The 13907-nt window shown below is 38.2% G+C and overlaps 1 protein-coding gene across 2 annotated transcripts; it reads left to right on the top strand.

Moving 5' to 3' along the window:
* The first annotated feature begins 2393 nt into the window (after positions 1-2393).
* Positions 2394-13777, top strand: LOC146467477 (TNF receptor-associated factor 4-like). Of its 2 annotated transcripts, none has more exons than XM_085125777.1 (7): positions 2394-2849; positions 4929-4992; positions 5429-5530; positions 6659-6823; positions 7323-7400; positions 10392-10469; positions 11535-13777. In XM_085125777.1, exons 1-7 carry the CDS (start codon positions 2623-2625, stop codon positions 12141-12143), a joined length of 1323 nt encoding a protein of 440 aa, XP_084981903.1. In that variant the 5' UTR covers positions 2394-2622; the 3' UTR covers positions 12144-13777. The 2 variants fall into 2 exon arrangements, with proteins under 2 accessions (XP_084981903.1, XP_084981904.1); XM_085125778.1 differs by having other exon boundaries at positions 2452-2849; positions 12398-13777.
* Positions 13778-13907: the final 130 nt, after the last annotated feature.

Here is a 13907-nt window from a genome sequence, read left to right as displayed (position 1 = left end):
CAAATGATACAGGGGCACATTTTAACATTAACAACGGACTTCTTATTGCATTCCTGGTACATAGTGGAACATCTCATTTTCTGTCGGACTTAGGCTGTATTTTTTTGTTTTTATCTTTCAGGCTCCATTTGCCAAAAAAACTTAACGGAGTTCAGCCTCAGCTCCAAAATTAGACGTTCTTATATATTTAACAACTATTCACCGAAGTGGAGGTGGCTAGTGGTGGATATCCAACGCTAGCCACCGACACTGAGGTGAATAGTTGTTTTACTATACATGTATACTAAAACAGTGAGATAATACACACCACAAAAAGATGATTTTAATTCGTTTATTCCTGCCACATTTCAGATTGTGGTTATGAATCTGCGGGACAAAGAAAAATAAAAATTAAACTGGTTTGAAAAATAATGTTCAAACTGGAAAAAAATCAGACCACCTAAACTAAATTTGTTATTATATAAACAATTTTATTTGTTGTTTGGTTTTTCATATCCTCACCGCTAAATTGTAAGTTGGATATTAGTTTGTTGTGGATGCTTGTGCAAAGGAAATTAACCTTTGAAGCCCGAAGTATCAAAATGGAAATTCTCTTTACTTTTCCCCTATAATGCTTTCATATCTTGTAAGGAGAACTTGTTTAAACATCAAGATATTAATTTTTATCCTTGCTGATCACTTCACCTATTCTCATAACCTGAATGTGTGATCTCATTAGTGATATTGTAAGGAGAATTTCCATGCTGAACACATGAGGCTTAAAAGGTTAATTGAATGATTATGCAATGGGCGTAAAACATGTGGTGCAATTTTTGGAAGCTTCTCCGTATATCAACAACGGAATGAAATACAAAAATACATTGTTCTTTTTACCTATTGTTACATTGATTTTTTTCTTTTGAGTTCAGTAGTGTTGACTAGAATTCACAGACAAGGAAATTGCGAAATTTGCAAGAGCAACTTCACGATTTTGCGGAATTAATCAGTATTTAAACATCTATCTCCATAATTTAAATTTAAATTTTTAGAAGTTATTAAAATGTATGTTGAGCTGATTTTCACTGCAAAACAGAAAACCACGAAAAGTTTGTTCCACAACCATTCATATGGAAGAACAACCATTAATGATCATTATTATTTTTCAGTTTTTCTCTTGGAACACATAAAATACAAGGAGTGGTGAATGGTCAATCAAAATAAAAGTGTTTTACAACTGAGATGAAAGAAGGATCGAAGTCTCGAATAAAGTGGCTCTTGAACGATTAGATTGCCTCTCCGTAATGTTCAAAATAGCATGGTTTTTGAGCCGTTTTGGTGTGAAAATGGGTATAGATTTTGACCATTATGGTCTTAAATCGGTTATGGCTTTCAAGGGAACCACAAGATCGTGTGAACGTATTTGTCTTTTCAACTCCAAATGAATAGTAGAGAAAGAGAACCATTCGAGCTGAATTTTTGGGTGAATTTTACCACTTCTTGACTTCGGCAGTGATGCGAAGCTCAATTACGCTACAACCGTATTTTACAACCGTAACGTTTATTATACTACTTAATTAATAAAATGCTTAAACAGTATGTTCACTTCACTTGGACAAGGTAATGGATTCGCAAACCAAATACAACTTTCAGAAGCCAGGTCTGAAATCGGGTGTGGAAAATTGCATGTTTGGTCTGAAATAAGGTCAGGTTTTGGATTTGGAGAAGTGGTGGCACACTTCTTCCGAAAATTCCGAGATGTCCCCCCCCCCCCCCCCCACCCACTCCTTCCCAGGGACACGTTGCAAAATACTCCACAAATAGCCCTTTTCACGGTTTATTTGTCTTATTTGCTTTACAATGTTATCCAACGTGGATGCGAGGCAATTTCGGGCTAAAACTACAAAATAGCCCGAAATTGCCTCACATACATGCTAGATTTCATTGTAATTCAAATGAGCAGAGTGAACCGTGAAAAGGGCTATCGCGGAGTCTTTTTTCACGTGAAATACAGCTAATAGGGACCTTCAGATTTGACTACGAGTACGAGATTGACTACGAGTACGACTTTTTAGATCTACGTAGTTCGCGTGGGTTAGATAACAGCTTATCACACCAATCTTGTCTCTAAGGTCTCCTTATCTGGTGATAAACAACAGGAAGGAACAAGAGTTCTGGGAATGTGGCTGATTTGAAATTTCAAAGTCGTACTCGTACTCTTATTTGGAGGTCCCTAATTTTACTTACATGACTGCGAGCAAGTCACGGTTGGTTTTGGTTTTGCCAACCAATCACAGAGCGACCGACAGAGCGTAGTAAATTACTTCTCCCGCGGCAGCGAGCCAAGGTCAGGGACAGCCAGCTTTGTCCTCACCTGATTATTACGTTAAAACTCAGGTTAATTTTGTCTTCTTTTCCTTTCTTTTCTTCTGGCTGTCCTCCATTTAGCTGGCGTGCAAACGACTCAGGCTATTTTCTTTGGTGCACTCGAGTGCAATTAAGAAAATAGGAGACGTCTCCAGGCAGGCTATCCTCCGTTCGTGCTCAATATGCATAGAAGGAAACACGCAAGTAACGTGTGACACGAGAATTTAATCTGTGCTTAAAGCTGACAGTTCTGACAAAATAAAAAATTCCAGGTCATCCATGACTGATCCGAGACGATCAGTTACTCCCTACCCAACGACGCTGCGTAAGATTATGGCGGAAGCTCGAGCAAATTCTACACTTGGTGGATACGATGAGGATTTTGTGGATGTTGTAGAAGACGAATGGAATTGTCCGATATGTCAGTTACCTTTAAAAGAGGCCGTCCAAACAGGGGTATGCGGCCATCGATTTTGCAGGCAGTGTCTTGACAGACACTTCATGAGGTTAGCTTTCCTGAATTGTTAAATTATGTTATTAGGCTCGACTGTTGCAGGAAGAAAGCGTTTGTCAGGGGAAGAAAATTTGTTGGAACTATTCCACATCAACAGTGCTTAAGCGTAACGGTATACATGTAAGCCTGTGATAGACTAGGCTCTTACCTACTTGAGACTCGGACACTGATCATGAAACGCAATGATTTCTCGGAATTGTGCATTTATGACACAAAATATTTATGACCATTCACGCTGTTGGCGAGTGAGCGCTCCTTGGTATTTGTTAGTCGATAAGGAGAACAACGAATGAAGGGAGCCAAAGTCGAACAGATTTCAGTTCAATCTCGCAAATTCAAATTCAGCTGTTTATTGAATCTACCATTGTCTTTGATAATCGAACAAAATTGCAAGACGGAACTTTTTGATGAACTAAATGTATCCCAACGTGCACTGCGAGCAAACTTCTTAAGCTGAGTAAACGTCCGGTTGAAACAAGCTGTCCTCATTGCTCGTAAAAAAGACGAGGTACTTCAAAAGAAAATGCGTCACAATTTTTTGAAATTACAGATATCTAAAGAAACAGTTATTTCCAGTTTACTAAGCACTAATTTTACCTTGCTAAATTGATATTTAGACGAGCTAAGTCACGCTATTAGACTTCCTAGGCAGTCTTATATTAGCCGAGACAGCGCGTGATCCATTGAACCGGATAATTTTCTGAACGGGTCTACTGCGATGTTACAGAAATCAACAGCAATTTGTTGCAGGCATATTTTCAGATACCCAGTAATGCGTCATATTTAACTTGTTCAGAGCTATACTTGAAGCTATAAAGACAGATGGCACAGTCCCGTCGACTTTCGCTGTTAGTATCAAGCTTGTCAATGGTTTCCAGCATGGGTCATGGTCATGCCAACGTTTCAAAACACCAGGCGTAGTAAATCGATAAATCGATAATCGATAACAATCGATAGCCATCGATATCAATCGAAGATTCGATAGGGATCCACTCGATAGGGATCCATAAAGAAAAAAGTTGTGAGTTGGAAATCGATAAGGATTGGTTTATCGATTATTATCGATTATCATCGATTTTATCGGAAACTATTTTTGTCAATTTCTACCACAGGCAGCCTGGGCTGCCTGTGTTTCTACAAGTTAAAGATTGACAGAATGTATTTTCTATGGTTTTATTGAGTCATTCAATCGCGGATATGCAGTGCAAATATCAACAAGCTGATACCAAAAGAACAAGAACAAGGGCTACAATGTCCGTGGATACATAGGATCCTGGAGTTGACTCTCATCTACGCGAGAACGCCATAAAGAAGATGCAAGATGCAATCGACAGCGCTGGGATGAATGGACAAGTTAAAATAAAAAACCAAACTAAGAGGATGTTCTGATAAACATTCTGCCTGGACGGCAGGACTAGATGGTGAAATAATAAAATGTCATTTTTTATTGATTACCGATTTCAATCGATATCAACGGTGATTGATCGATTGATATCGATTGTATCGATTGATTTCCGATATCGATTTCTATCGATTGCCTACGCCTGGAAAACAAATCCCTGCCCTGTTTAGCTCAGTAGTTTTCATTGTTTAATTTTCTCTGAAAATGAATAGAGCGAGCGAGCGTTGGTCACTAAAAGCATGAAAACGCGAGGCGCAACGCGGAGAAACCGTTGATTCTCTCGCGAGTCTTTAGTGCGTGTGAATGCGGCTCGGAACGCCTCTTGTCAGTCTTCCTCTCTATTTCTTCACGCTTCCCATACTTTTCGCTGTAAGACCATGCGCGCTCTCACTTAGACACACTAACGGCAGAAGTACTAACTGTTCTGTAGTGTAGACTTATCCGAGAAGTTCCCCCCCCCCGGGGGTTCACCCTTCTGGTCAGTGATAGTTGAGTGAGAATTGATTAGCTCAAACCACTTTTTGCGCGTCGCATTTTACCCTGTACAAGGCAAGTTTTCGCGTGAGCTCTTGCGATTATCTCTGATCAGGAGCAGTGTTGACTAGTATTCTATTCATAGTCTTTTTATCGGTATTAAGAATTGTTTGATGGTATTATTTTACAAAACAGACAGGAGCAAGATCGACAACAACTTAGTTGTCCTGTGGACCGAAACAACCTGGTACGAGAGAAAGTAAGTGTCCTGTGCCAGTGCAATATTAGTAATAATGACGATCACCAAATTACAACTCATTCTGTCCGACGTTTCCATGTTACTGCCATCGTCATTAAGGCAAGGTGATTGTTTCTTCGTGGTTTGAATATAAATGAGTGAAAACAATAATATAATAGAATTTTTTTCTTTTTTGTTTATGAAAACAGGTTAGTGTGGTTGGAGTAAGTTTGCATGTTCAAAGTTGGTGTAATGCATTAAAGAAATGAATATGTGTCGAAATTACGAGAAAAAAAAAAACAAAAAACAAAAAACAAACAAACTGTGAACCATGTTGTTAAACTGAAAACAACTGTTGCTTACACTTTTCCAGCACGTATTTATTTTGTATCCGTTTATAAATCAGAATCAAGACTTATATCCACACCAAAATTGAATTAAATTTTCTTTTATGTAGGACATCTTCCCAGACAAAGCAACTCAGAGAATGATTCTCTCTTTCATCATCAAATGTCCTAGTGAAGGTTGTCAGTGGACTGGCGAGCTGAGGTCAAAAGACGTAAGTCTTAACTCTATGTCCGTTTAAAATTTTTCTTGCAGCAGCCTTTAAACATTTGCAACAACTTTTTGATGACAGCATCTTTAGTGGAGGCACACTGTGTGGGCCACCGTTGTTCTCTGATCACTGGAAGATAACCTTGAATACTCGATCGGTAACTTCATGTCTCAGGAAACTCAGCCATAAGGAGAAAGTGTAAATTTCACTTTATTATCTTAGTTGAAATAATTCGCGTCAGTCCTGGAGAACTAAATTTGTTATGGTAACATGCTGGTGTTTTTAGAAGTTCTTTTTGAAAGGCCATCTCCGGCCTTTTTTCTCTGTTTACCGTCCAAAAAAGGAAAAAACAAACAAACAAATAAAAACAAAAGATATTAATCGCTTTGTAATCTTTCTTGGTCTTAAATTTTTTTGTGCGGCCCCAGATGATGGATGATGTTGAGTTACTACCTTCTTCTGGTTTCCCAGCTCTCCTTTCTCCCAACCCTAACCCTCCCCCCCCCAAGCTCTTTTTTTTTAAACTAGTTGTTTACTCCGACCAACCGACCGACACTGCATCGATGGTAAACAAAGGTAAAAAGGAGGAATTTGGGTCTAAGTAAATGTAATTAGTTGATTTCCCTTTGTGTCGTGAAGCCGGCTCAGGCATACGAAAAAGTTTCTTCCCACCAAACCTCATTTACCTTAAATTTGCAGTTTTCCCAAAAACTAGTACAATGTAGTAAATGTAGTATAGTGGCTTATTATTTTACAGGATTGTTGATAACAAGTTTGTAGTTTGTAGTTTGACAGCGTAACGGGTCTTGAAAGGGATCTAAAACACGGACGTTCGTGAGCCACGGTCGACGGCAACGGGAAGTAGAATGTTTCCTTTTTTTGGCGTGGTTTTGCTCCACGGAAAGGAAAAGCTCTTGTTGATGACTGTGGCTTGACGTTACAAACGCGATGGCATGCAGGAAAACGCTCCAAAAAGGGAAACATTTGACTTCCGGTTGCCGTCTGTGGCTCGAAAACGTCTGTGCTTAAGTTCCATAACTCGAGTGCCTGGCCGTTTTACTTTCAACGGATCTCATACCGTAGGAACTAATTTATTATTTAACTTCTTTTTTTTTACTTGGAAATTAAAAGGACCATTTGGAGTCTTGTCCTCTCAAAGTTGTCTCCTGTACAAACCAAAACTGTCAAGTGTCAATTGAAAGAAAAGACCTACAGGAGCACGTGACCACCACGTGCCAATGGAGGATCATTCCCTGCACTTATTGTAACACGCCACATCCATCATGTAAAACTAAGGTAAAAATCTTTGTTTGTGATACTGAATGGGGTGGGCCCAGCTTATGGGTGTCCTGTTTTCAGTACCATGGAGACCTAGCCCGTAAGTCTAACTTTTATTGGTCAGGTTAATTTTCAAATTTGTTCCAAAGATCTTCTGCAAAGAGATTTCTAAGTAAAACAACAATTCTTTGACGGAAACGTTAGGCGTTCGCCTGGTCTCGGTTCGCTGTTACATGTTGATTCCTTTGGAAGGGGACGTAAAAGAATAATAATGATAATAATGATAATAATAATAATAATAATAATAATATTTATAATAATAATAATAATAATAATAATAATAATAATTTTAAGAATCCATAATAATAAGAATCCATGAAACTGAGAGGAGAGTAGAAAAGAGAGCGTCAAGAGAGGTTAGACTGCACTGATTTTTGCTTATTTAGTGTGGATGTACTTCATTTAGACTTAATGACTAGGCTCCATACATTCGTGATGTTTATCATTTATGTTCAAGGCTCATCAGAATGGATGTAAGAGATTTCCTCTAGCTTGTCCAAACAGATGTAGAGCCGTCAGCATCCCGAGAGAGGAGGTTGGTGTTATAGTGTGGATCTTTGGACTTGCCATTCTCAAGACCCTTTTACACATGCGTTTTTTGAGGTGTTTTTTGCCACAGTTTTAAAACTAGTTTTGCGTCGCTGGAGCATGAAACTCATTAACTTAACTAATTATATAACTGACACCGATTTCAGTGTGATTTTTGACCAATTAGGGTGACAGTTTTGGAATATGTTCAGAAAGTGAGATGCATGAAGGTCCATGAACTGTATGATAGGCATCAAAAGGAGTCCCCTAACCTTGATTCTTACCAAACAAGATGTCCCTAATGGGATTTTCGCGGAATGCTTAATGTGGCCTCATTTATTCCCATTATATGCTTTGTAGAATTTTAAAACTATCTAATAAAAGTAGCTGATGGAATGTAGTTTGAGTCACAAAGATAGCGTGATTTCCATTTTCCCTTGTGTTACGCTTCTTATCGTTATACCGGAAATTGCGACCACACACATGCATGGCCTCACTCACGTTTTCTATTCTGGTTATGTAATTTCAGTTAAGGTGTAAGATTACAAATTGTTTCCGTCTCACCGAAAAAAAAAAAAAAACAGGCAAAAAGCTTTCCTAAATGAAAACTTTTAGTAAAAATGGACAATCAAACCTTTAATCTTGTTGTGAAGTGGATTTCTAGTAGCGTTTAAGCACCAATTCGACAAAGTGATGTGATGTGTGTTTTAGCTTATCAATGACCTTTCCTCGTCGCATTGTGACGTGGTTCTACAACTGTCAAACAAAGCATGATTCCTTTGCCAAGAACTCTCCAATTTCCACCGTTTAAACTTTCGAGTAGTTCTTAGAAGTTATTCTTTCGATCTACCGCCTCAAAAGGGTTAATTTTCTTTTTGAAAATGACATAGCTGAGTCTAAAACATGTAAACAATATGGCCGCCGCAAGGAGAGAGCAGCATTCAATTCAGGTTTAATGAATAAATGAAATGATGATTTGAAGTCACACAGGTAGGGGTCGCCTCCCTCGTGATATACGCGCCGATAATACATTATGATTGGGCCGTTTTTGTTGAAGACAATCGGAACAATAGGTCCTTTATAGGAGAGAGCAGAGTTTAATGAACAAGATGCCTATACTGTCATTTACGCGTGATGCTGTGCCTGATTTATTTTTTATTTATTAAGTAGAAATTGATAATCAAACCTTTAATTTTTTTAATGAAGTGGATTTCCAGTAACGTCTAGGCATCAGTTCGGCAAAGTCTGCAGCGCAGATAATGTTTTAAGCTTAAGCTTGACCTTTCCTCTCCACTGCACTACACTGCGAAACACAATCTGGTCCGCAGTCAAATTTCCTCGCGGTGAGCTTTCCATTTTGCATCCTTTAAACTGTCGAGTAGTTCTTACAACTTATCCTTTCGATTTACTGCTTCAAAAGGGTTAATTTTCTTTCTGTAAACAGCACATTTGAATCTAAAACATTAAAACAATATGACCGCTTGCTCCTTCTCAGTTCCAGGTACGTGACGTCACAATAGTGAAAAACTCCCGTCTGATCCCTCCTGACATGCACTGATGCATGATATTGCATTCTGATTGGACCGTTTATCTTAAAGACAAAAAGGACAATAGGAGACAAAAATATCCCCTCTACAAGAGAACTGAATTTGATCCATGTAAAACGAGTTAATAATTGAAAGATGCACATTTGCGACTACGATGAAATAGAAACGCCACTGAAATTTTGACACGGGTTGCCCTGAGCGCATCCTGCGTAATAAATTAATGTGCAGATTTGAAGCTACGACGAAGAAAAAAAAAATGACGAAGATACCATGCCCAATTTTAGACACGGTCTGTCCTGCGGGCATCCAGGGTAATTAATGTGCCAATTTGAGGCTACCATGAAGAAGAAGAAGAAAAAAAAAAGCGAGCCCAATTTTAGACATGGTCTGCCCTCAGGGCATCCCGCGTAAAAATTCGACGACGAAGATACCAAGTCCAATTTTAGACGCGGTCTGCCCTGCGGGCATCCTGCGTAAAAACACAGCTGAATCAAACATAAAGTTACGGATAAAAAGGGCCTGTCTTATATGAGGTACCCAAATTCTGGGTTACATGCGTTTTCGGACAGAAGTGTAATTTTAAGCTAGTGGTAAAGAAATGTCAAAACTAAAGGACAAACATCTTTTGGAAGAACCTTAATTGATTAATAGTATTTAGACTCGAATCAAAGTTGACGCTAAGCCAGGATTAGCTTAATCGGGCTTTGAACAGCTGGGTCCAGCTCAATGCTTAACGTCGATCGGGGTCCGATCGAGTCGGCGATGAGGTCCCATTCGACTGCGCGCCAAACACAACAGGAGGCGCGGTGCGATAAGCCGGGTGGCAAATGGAGAAGCTAGTTTACATTTGATATTCTCCTCCCGAACTAGAACGCAACAAACGTTGTATTAAAAGTGCAACACAAATTGCACCTGTCAAAGGGCCTTTAATTTCAGTAAACTGCTTCCACTTGCTGGTTTCCCGGAAAATGCTACACCAATAGACCGGCACTTGTCTTTCACGTTTGCGGTTTTTTTAGTACAGCGAAAACTAAAGTTTCTTTTCTTCTGCTTATTAGCTATTCTCTTGAACGATGCTTTCGTCTGCTTATTACAAACACAATGTATTACTGAGGTTAATTAGTGTTTTATGGAGATTTTTTGTCTGCAGTTTAAATCCGTTGTACAATACAGTCATTAGAAAATGTCAATTAAATCACGAATTAATATTAAATCATTATCAAATTTAATTTTATGGAATTATCCGTATTCCTCTTTAACTTCACTAATATGCCTTTCTTCCCCCGCTACCCGCTCCGATTAGAGGTAACAATTCGCTATTTGCGGGTATAGATTAGAAAGCAATAATTTTATCAAATTTCCACCAAACAACAAAAGTTGAAATTGAACTAAATATAACTACAACTAGAACAGTAAATCTTCCACAATACCCTCTCTATTTTCTTTTACAGATTTCTGCCCACATTGAGGAGGACTGTATGATGGCAATAATTTCTTGCCCCTATGCTGACATGGGCTGTATCGAAAAGGTAATTTCAATTTAATGCAGGAGTCAACAAGAAATCCAACCCACACCGCCAGGTTGTGTGATCAGGAGCGTGGATTTCGACTGTAGCATGCTGAAATGTCTTTCCGTTTAAAAACTTGTGACCAGTTACTCTTTTGTCGCCCCGTTTTGAACATTTGATATTGTTAAATCCCCGAAAAAATCATTATTTTTAAATTGCCCTTCTTTCTCTTAATTCAAAGAGAAATTGAATAGGGTAATAAACCTCGTTAAACGCTCTTGAGGATTTTTTTTGGGGGGGAAGGGACTTTATTTAGTTTCACTTCCAGAGAAGTTCCTGATAAAAAGCTTCTCGCGCCTTTACACGCTAATAAAAGTTTCCAATAAACGTTAAGTACAGCCAACTCTCGCCTTGCGGACACCTCGCTATTACGGACACCCCGTTAATACGGACAGCAACTAAATCCCCGCAAAAATAAATTACAGACGTTTGACTGAAATAAATTTCCGCTATTACGGACAGTAGTGATAGATGTTGGAAATTAACCTCGTTAGTGCTGAGGTGCCGAGGTGCCGAGGTAAATCATTGATATTCCTAAGGGTCGAGTCCATGACGTCACCTATTGTTATAACCTAGGGAAAAAATGCCTTCCTCCATACTAATTAAGTGATTAGGTAGTGTCTTCCTACATACTAATAAGTGCCGAGGTTTACCAATGAGCGTCACTCTTGCACAAAGAAAACAATAGACATGCCTACGCTTGCCCGCTCTATACCCACCCTGATTGGATCTTAAGATTTATATCGTCTGTTTTGAATAAAAAGCGCTTAGATTTCAAAAGCGCTATCGTTCTTGTAATCGCTTTGCTGTGAAAATTTTTTTTTCCGATTTTCAAAACGTTAGTACCGTTGAAAATGGATTTTTTCACCAACGTTATTGATCTTCAAGCTGCTTTGGGCGCTTGTTTAACTCTCCGCGAATGGGAGACAAAACCGTTTTCTACTGTGTTTTCTCTTATCTATCTCGAGGAAATGAAAAACTATTAATCTTCATAATAACCATTTTAAAATAAGTCTCTTTCTGCAGGTTCAGCGAGGCAAGGTTGAAAAACATCTTCAATCTGATATGAGACTGCACCTTGACTTGGCTTGTGTAAAGTTGCATAAAACAGAAGTTCTCTTCAGAGAGACCACAAAAAAACTTGAAGAGAAGATCAGTGCTCTTGAAAATAAACCCCTACAATGTCAGGAGGTCTTTACGTGGAAGATCAGTGGCTTCAGTGAAAAAAATACCACCGGAAGCAAAATTCACAGTGCTCCATTCTACACGGGAGAAAATGGCTATAAAGTTAGATTACGTCTGTATCCAAATGGCATTGGTTCTGGTAAAAACACTCACCTTTCGTTATTCTTAGTAGTAATGAAAGGCGAGTACGATCCCATTTTACCCTGGCCGTTTCATAAAAAGGTGACTTTTATATTGATCGATCAAAGTGAAAATTTATCCGACAGGGAGGACATTGTTAAGTCTGTAACAACACATCCTGAAGATTTGAAGTGTAACGCAAGGCCTAAGACAGAGGAAAACAGTGGGAAGGGCTTTCCTCAATTTGCGTCACACGACGAACTGATGGAAGAGGGGTACATTGTGAATGACACCATCTTTATTCAGGTTAAAGTCGTTCCACCCATTTAGGTGTCAGCTTCCAAAACTCTTGGAAAATGACAAACAAACAAACAAACAAACAAACAAAGCTGACTGGCATGGGAAGATTTTCTCTGTGGATAGCATGTAATTATGTTTTTTCAGTTTGTGATACTGAATGTTAGAATACATCAGGATATATCTGTCTGGATTTACAAGAACATCCCCTCAGAAATCTTGGCTTATTTTAACCTTTCTTTAGAGATTAACAAAGTTTTTTCTTTACATTTCCAATTGGATTTCAGGTCAATAAGTAGACAGACTACAAGAATCAGTAGCAGACGTTTCAGTATGGACTAAACATAGTTAGCTTCTTCCCCCCTTCTCCCTCCCTGTATATTAACTCATTTCTTTTGTTCTGTTTAGCCCCACTCTCTCTCTCTCTCAAACGTCTACAAACGTTAAGGCTGAGACTTACTAACATTTAAGAACATTATACAGGCAGAGGCTGAGAGTCAGTTAAGAACATTATAAAAAAGATTGTATTCGATTATTTTTGACCCTCGTAATTGTAGCGATGTTAATTCAGTTAAGAACAATATAAAAAGATTGTATTCGATTATTTTTGACCCTCGTAATTGTAGCGATGTTAATTCAGTTAAGAACAATATAAAAAGATTGTATTCGATTATTTTTGACCCTCGTAACTGTAGCGATGTTAATTCAGTTAAGAACATTATAAAAAAGATTGTATTCGATTATTTTTGACCCTCGTAACTGTAGCGATGTTAATTCAGTTAAGAACATTATAAAAAAGATTGTATTCGATTATTTTTGACCCTCGTAACTGTAGCGATGTTAATTCAGTTAAGAACAATATAAAAAAGATTGTATTCGATTATTTTTACCCTCGTAACTGTAGCGATGTTAATTCAGTTAAGAACATGATAAAAAAGATTGTATTCGATTATTTTTGACCCTCGTAACTGTAGCGATGTTAATTATAAGCTAGTGATCGATTACTCGAGAACTATCATAATATTAGCCAGATGTTCGATCGCTGTGATTCGCGTGCAGCATTAATCTAGTTAAGTAGCTAGTATGTAAGGTGGCCCTTTTCACACTTAAAATTACTGACAATACTACTAACGTCCCTATGATTTTCAAAGGAACCCTTACTCTTGCCTCTGAAGTTCATAGCTACAACACCAGATTTGTATCGAGCCTTAATTTTCATCGGCCGAGGATAAGCAATAATTACGGAGCTGCCACTTTTGCATTTGCTGGGTCTAAAATTTAGGAAAAAATTCCCTCTAAATTAAAAAACTCCCATATAGTAGCTTCTACAAGCAATGCAAATTGTACCTTTTTAATACCCAATGAGTATTTGATTTCTCTGCCCTCACTATTAATTACCATTTCTATTGTTTTTATGTAAAAATTGTAGTGTGATTTTCTATGCACTATTATTATTGTCTTTTGTTCCGTTCTACTAGTTAGTTGCACGTTATACGCCAGTTAGCTTCACGTGGCGGTGACCAACTCGAAAGCCTAAGCTCCTTTGGTCAATGCGCACATTTTACATTTGATATTTATGTAATTCAATGTTGTCAGTTATGTTACTTTTGTGATATATTGTAATTTCCTTTTGTAGTAAACTATTGAAATAGTGCATAAATAAAAAATCTGAATCTGGTGAAAAATCAGTTTAAAACGCTGTCTTTCTGTCGATTCTGTTGTAGAAAGCTAAAAATTGAGCTCAAACATACCGGGTTTTGAAAGAGATTCTAGGTACCTACGTTGGCGCCGTTAATG

This window comes from Pavona decussata, unplaced genomic scaffold (assembly GCF_977016875.1).
Source record: "Pavona decussata unplaced genomic scaffold, jaPavDecu1.1 SCAFFOLD_135, whole genome shotgun sequence".
Lineage (NCBI taxonomy): Eukaryota > Metazoa > Cnidaria > Anthozoa > Scleractinia > Agariciidae > Pavona > Pavona decussata.
This window is presented reverse-complemented; position numbering and strand designations above follow the sequence as displayed.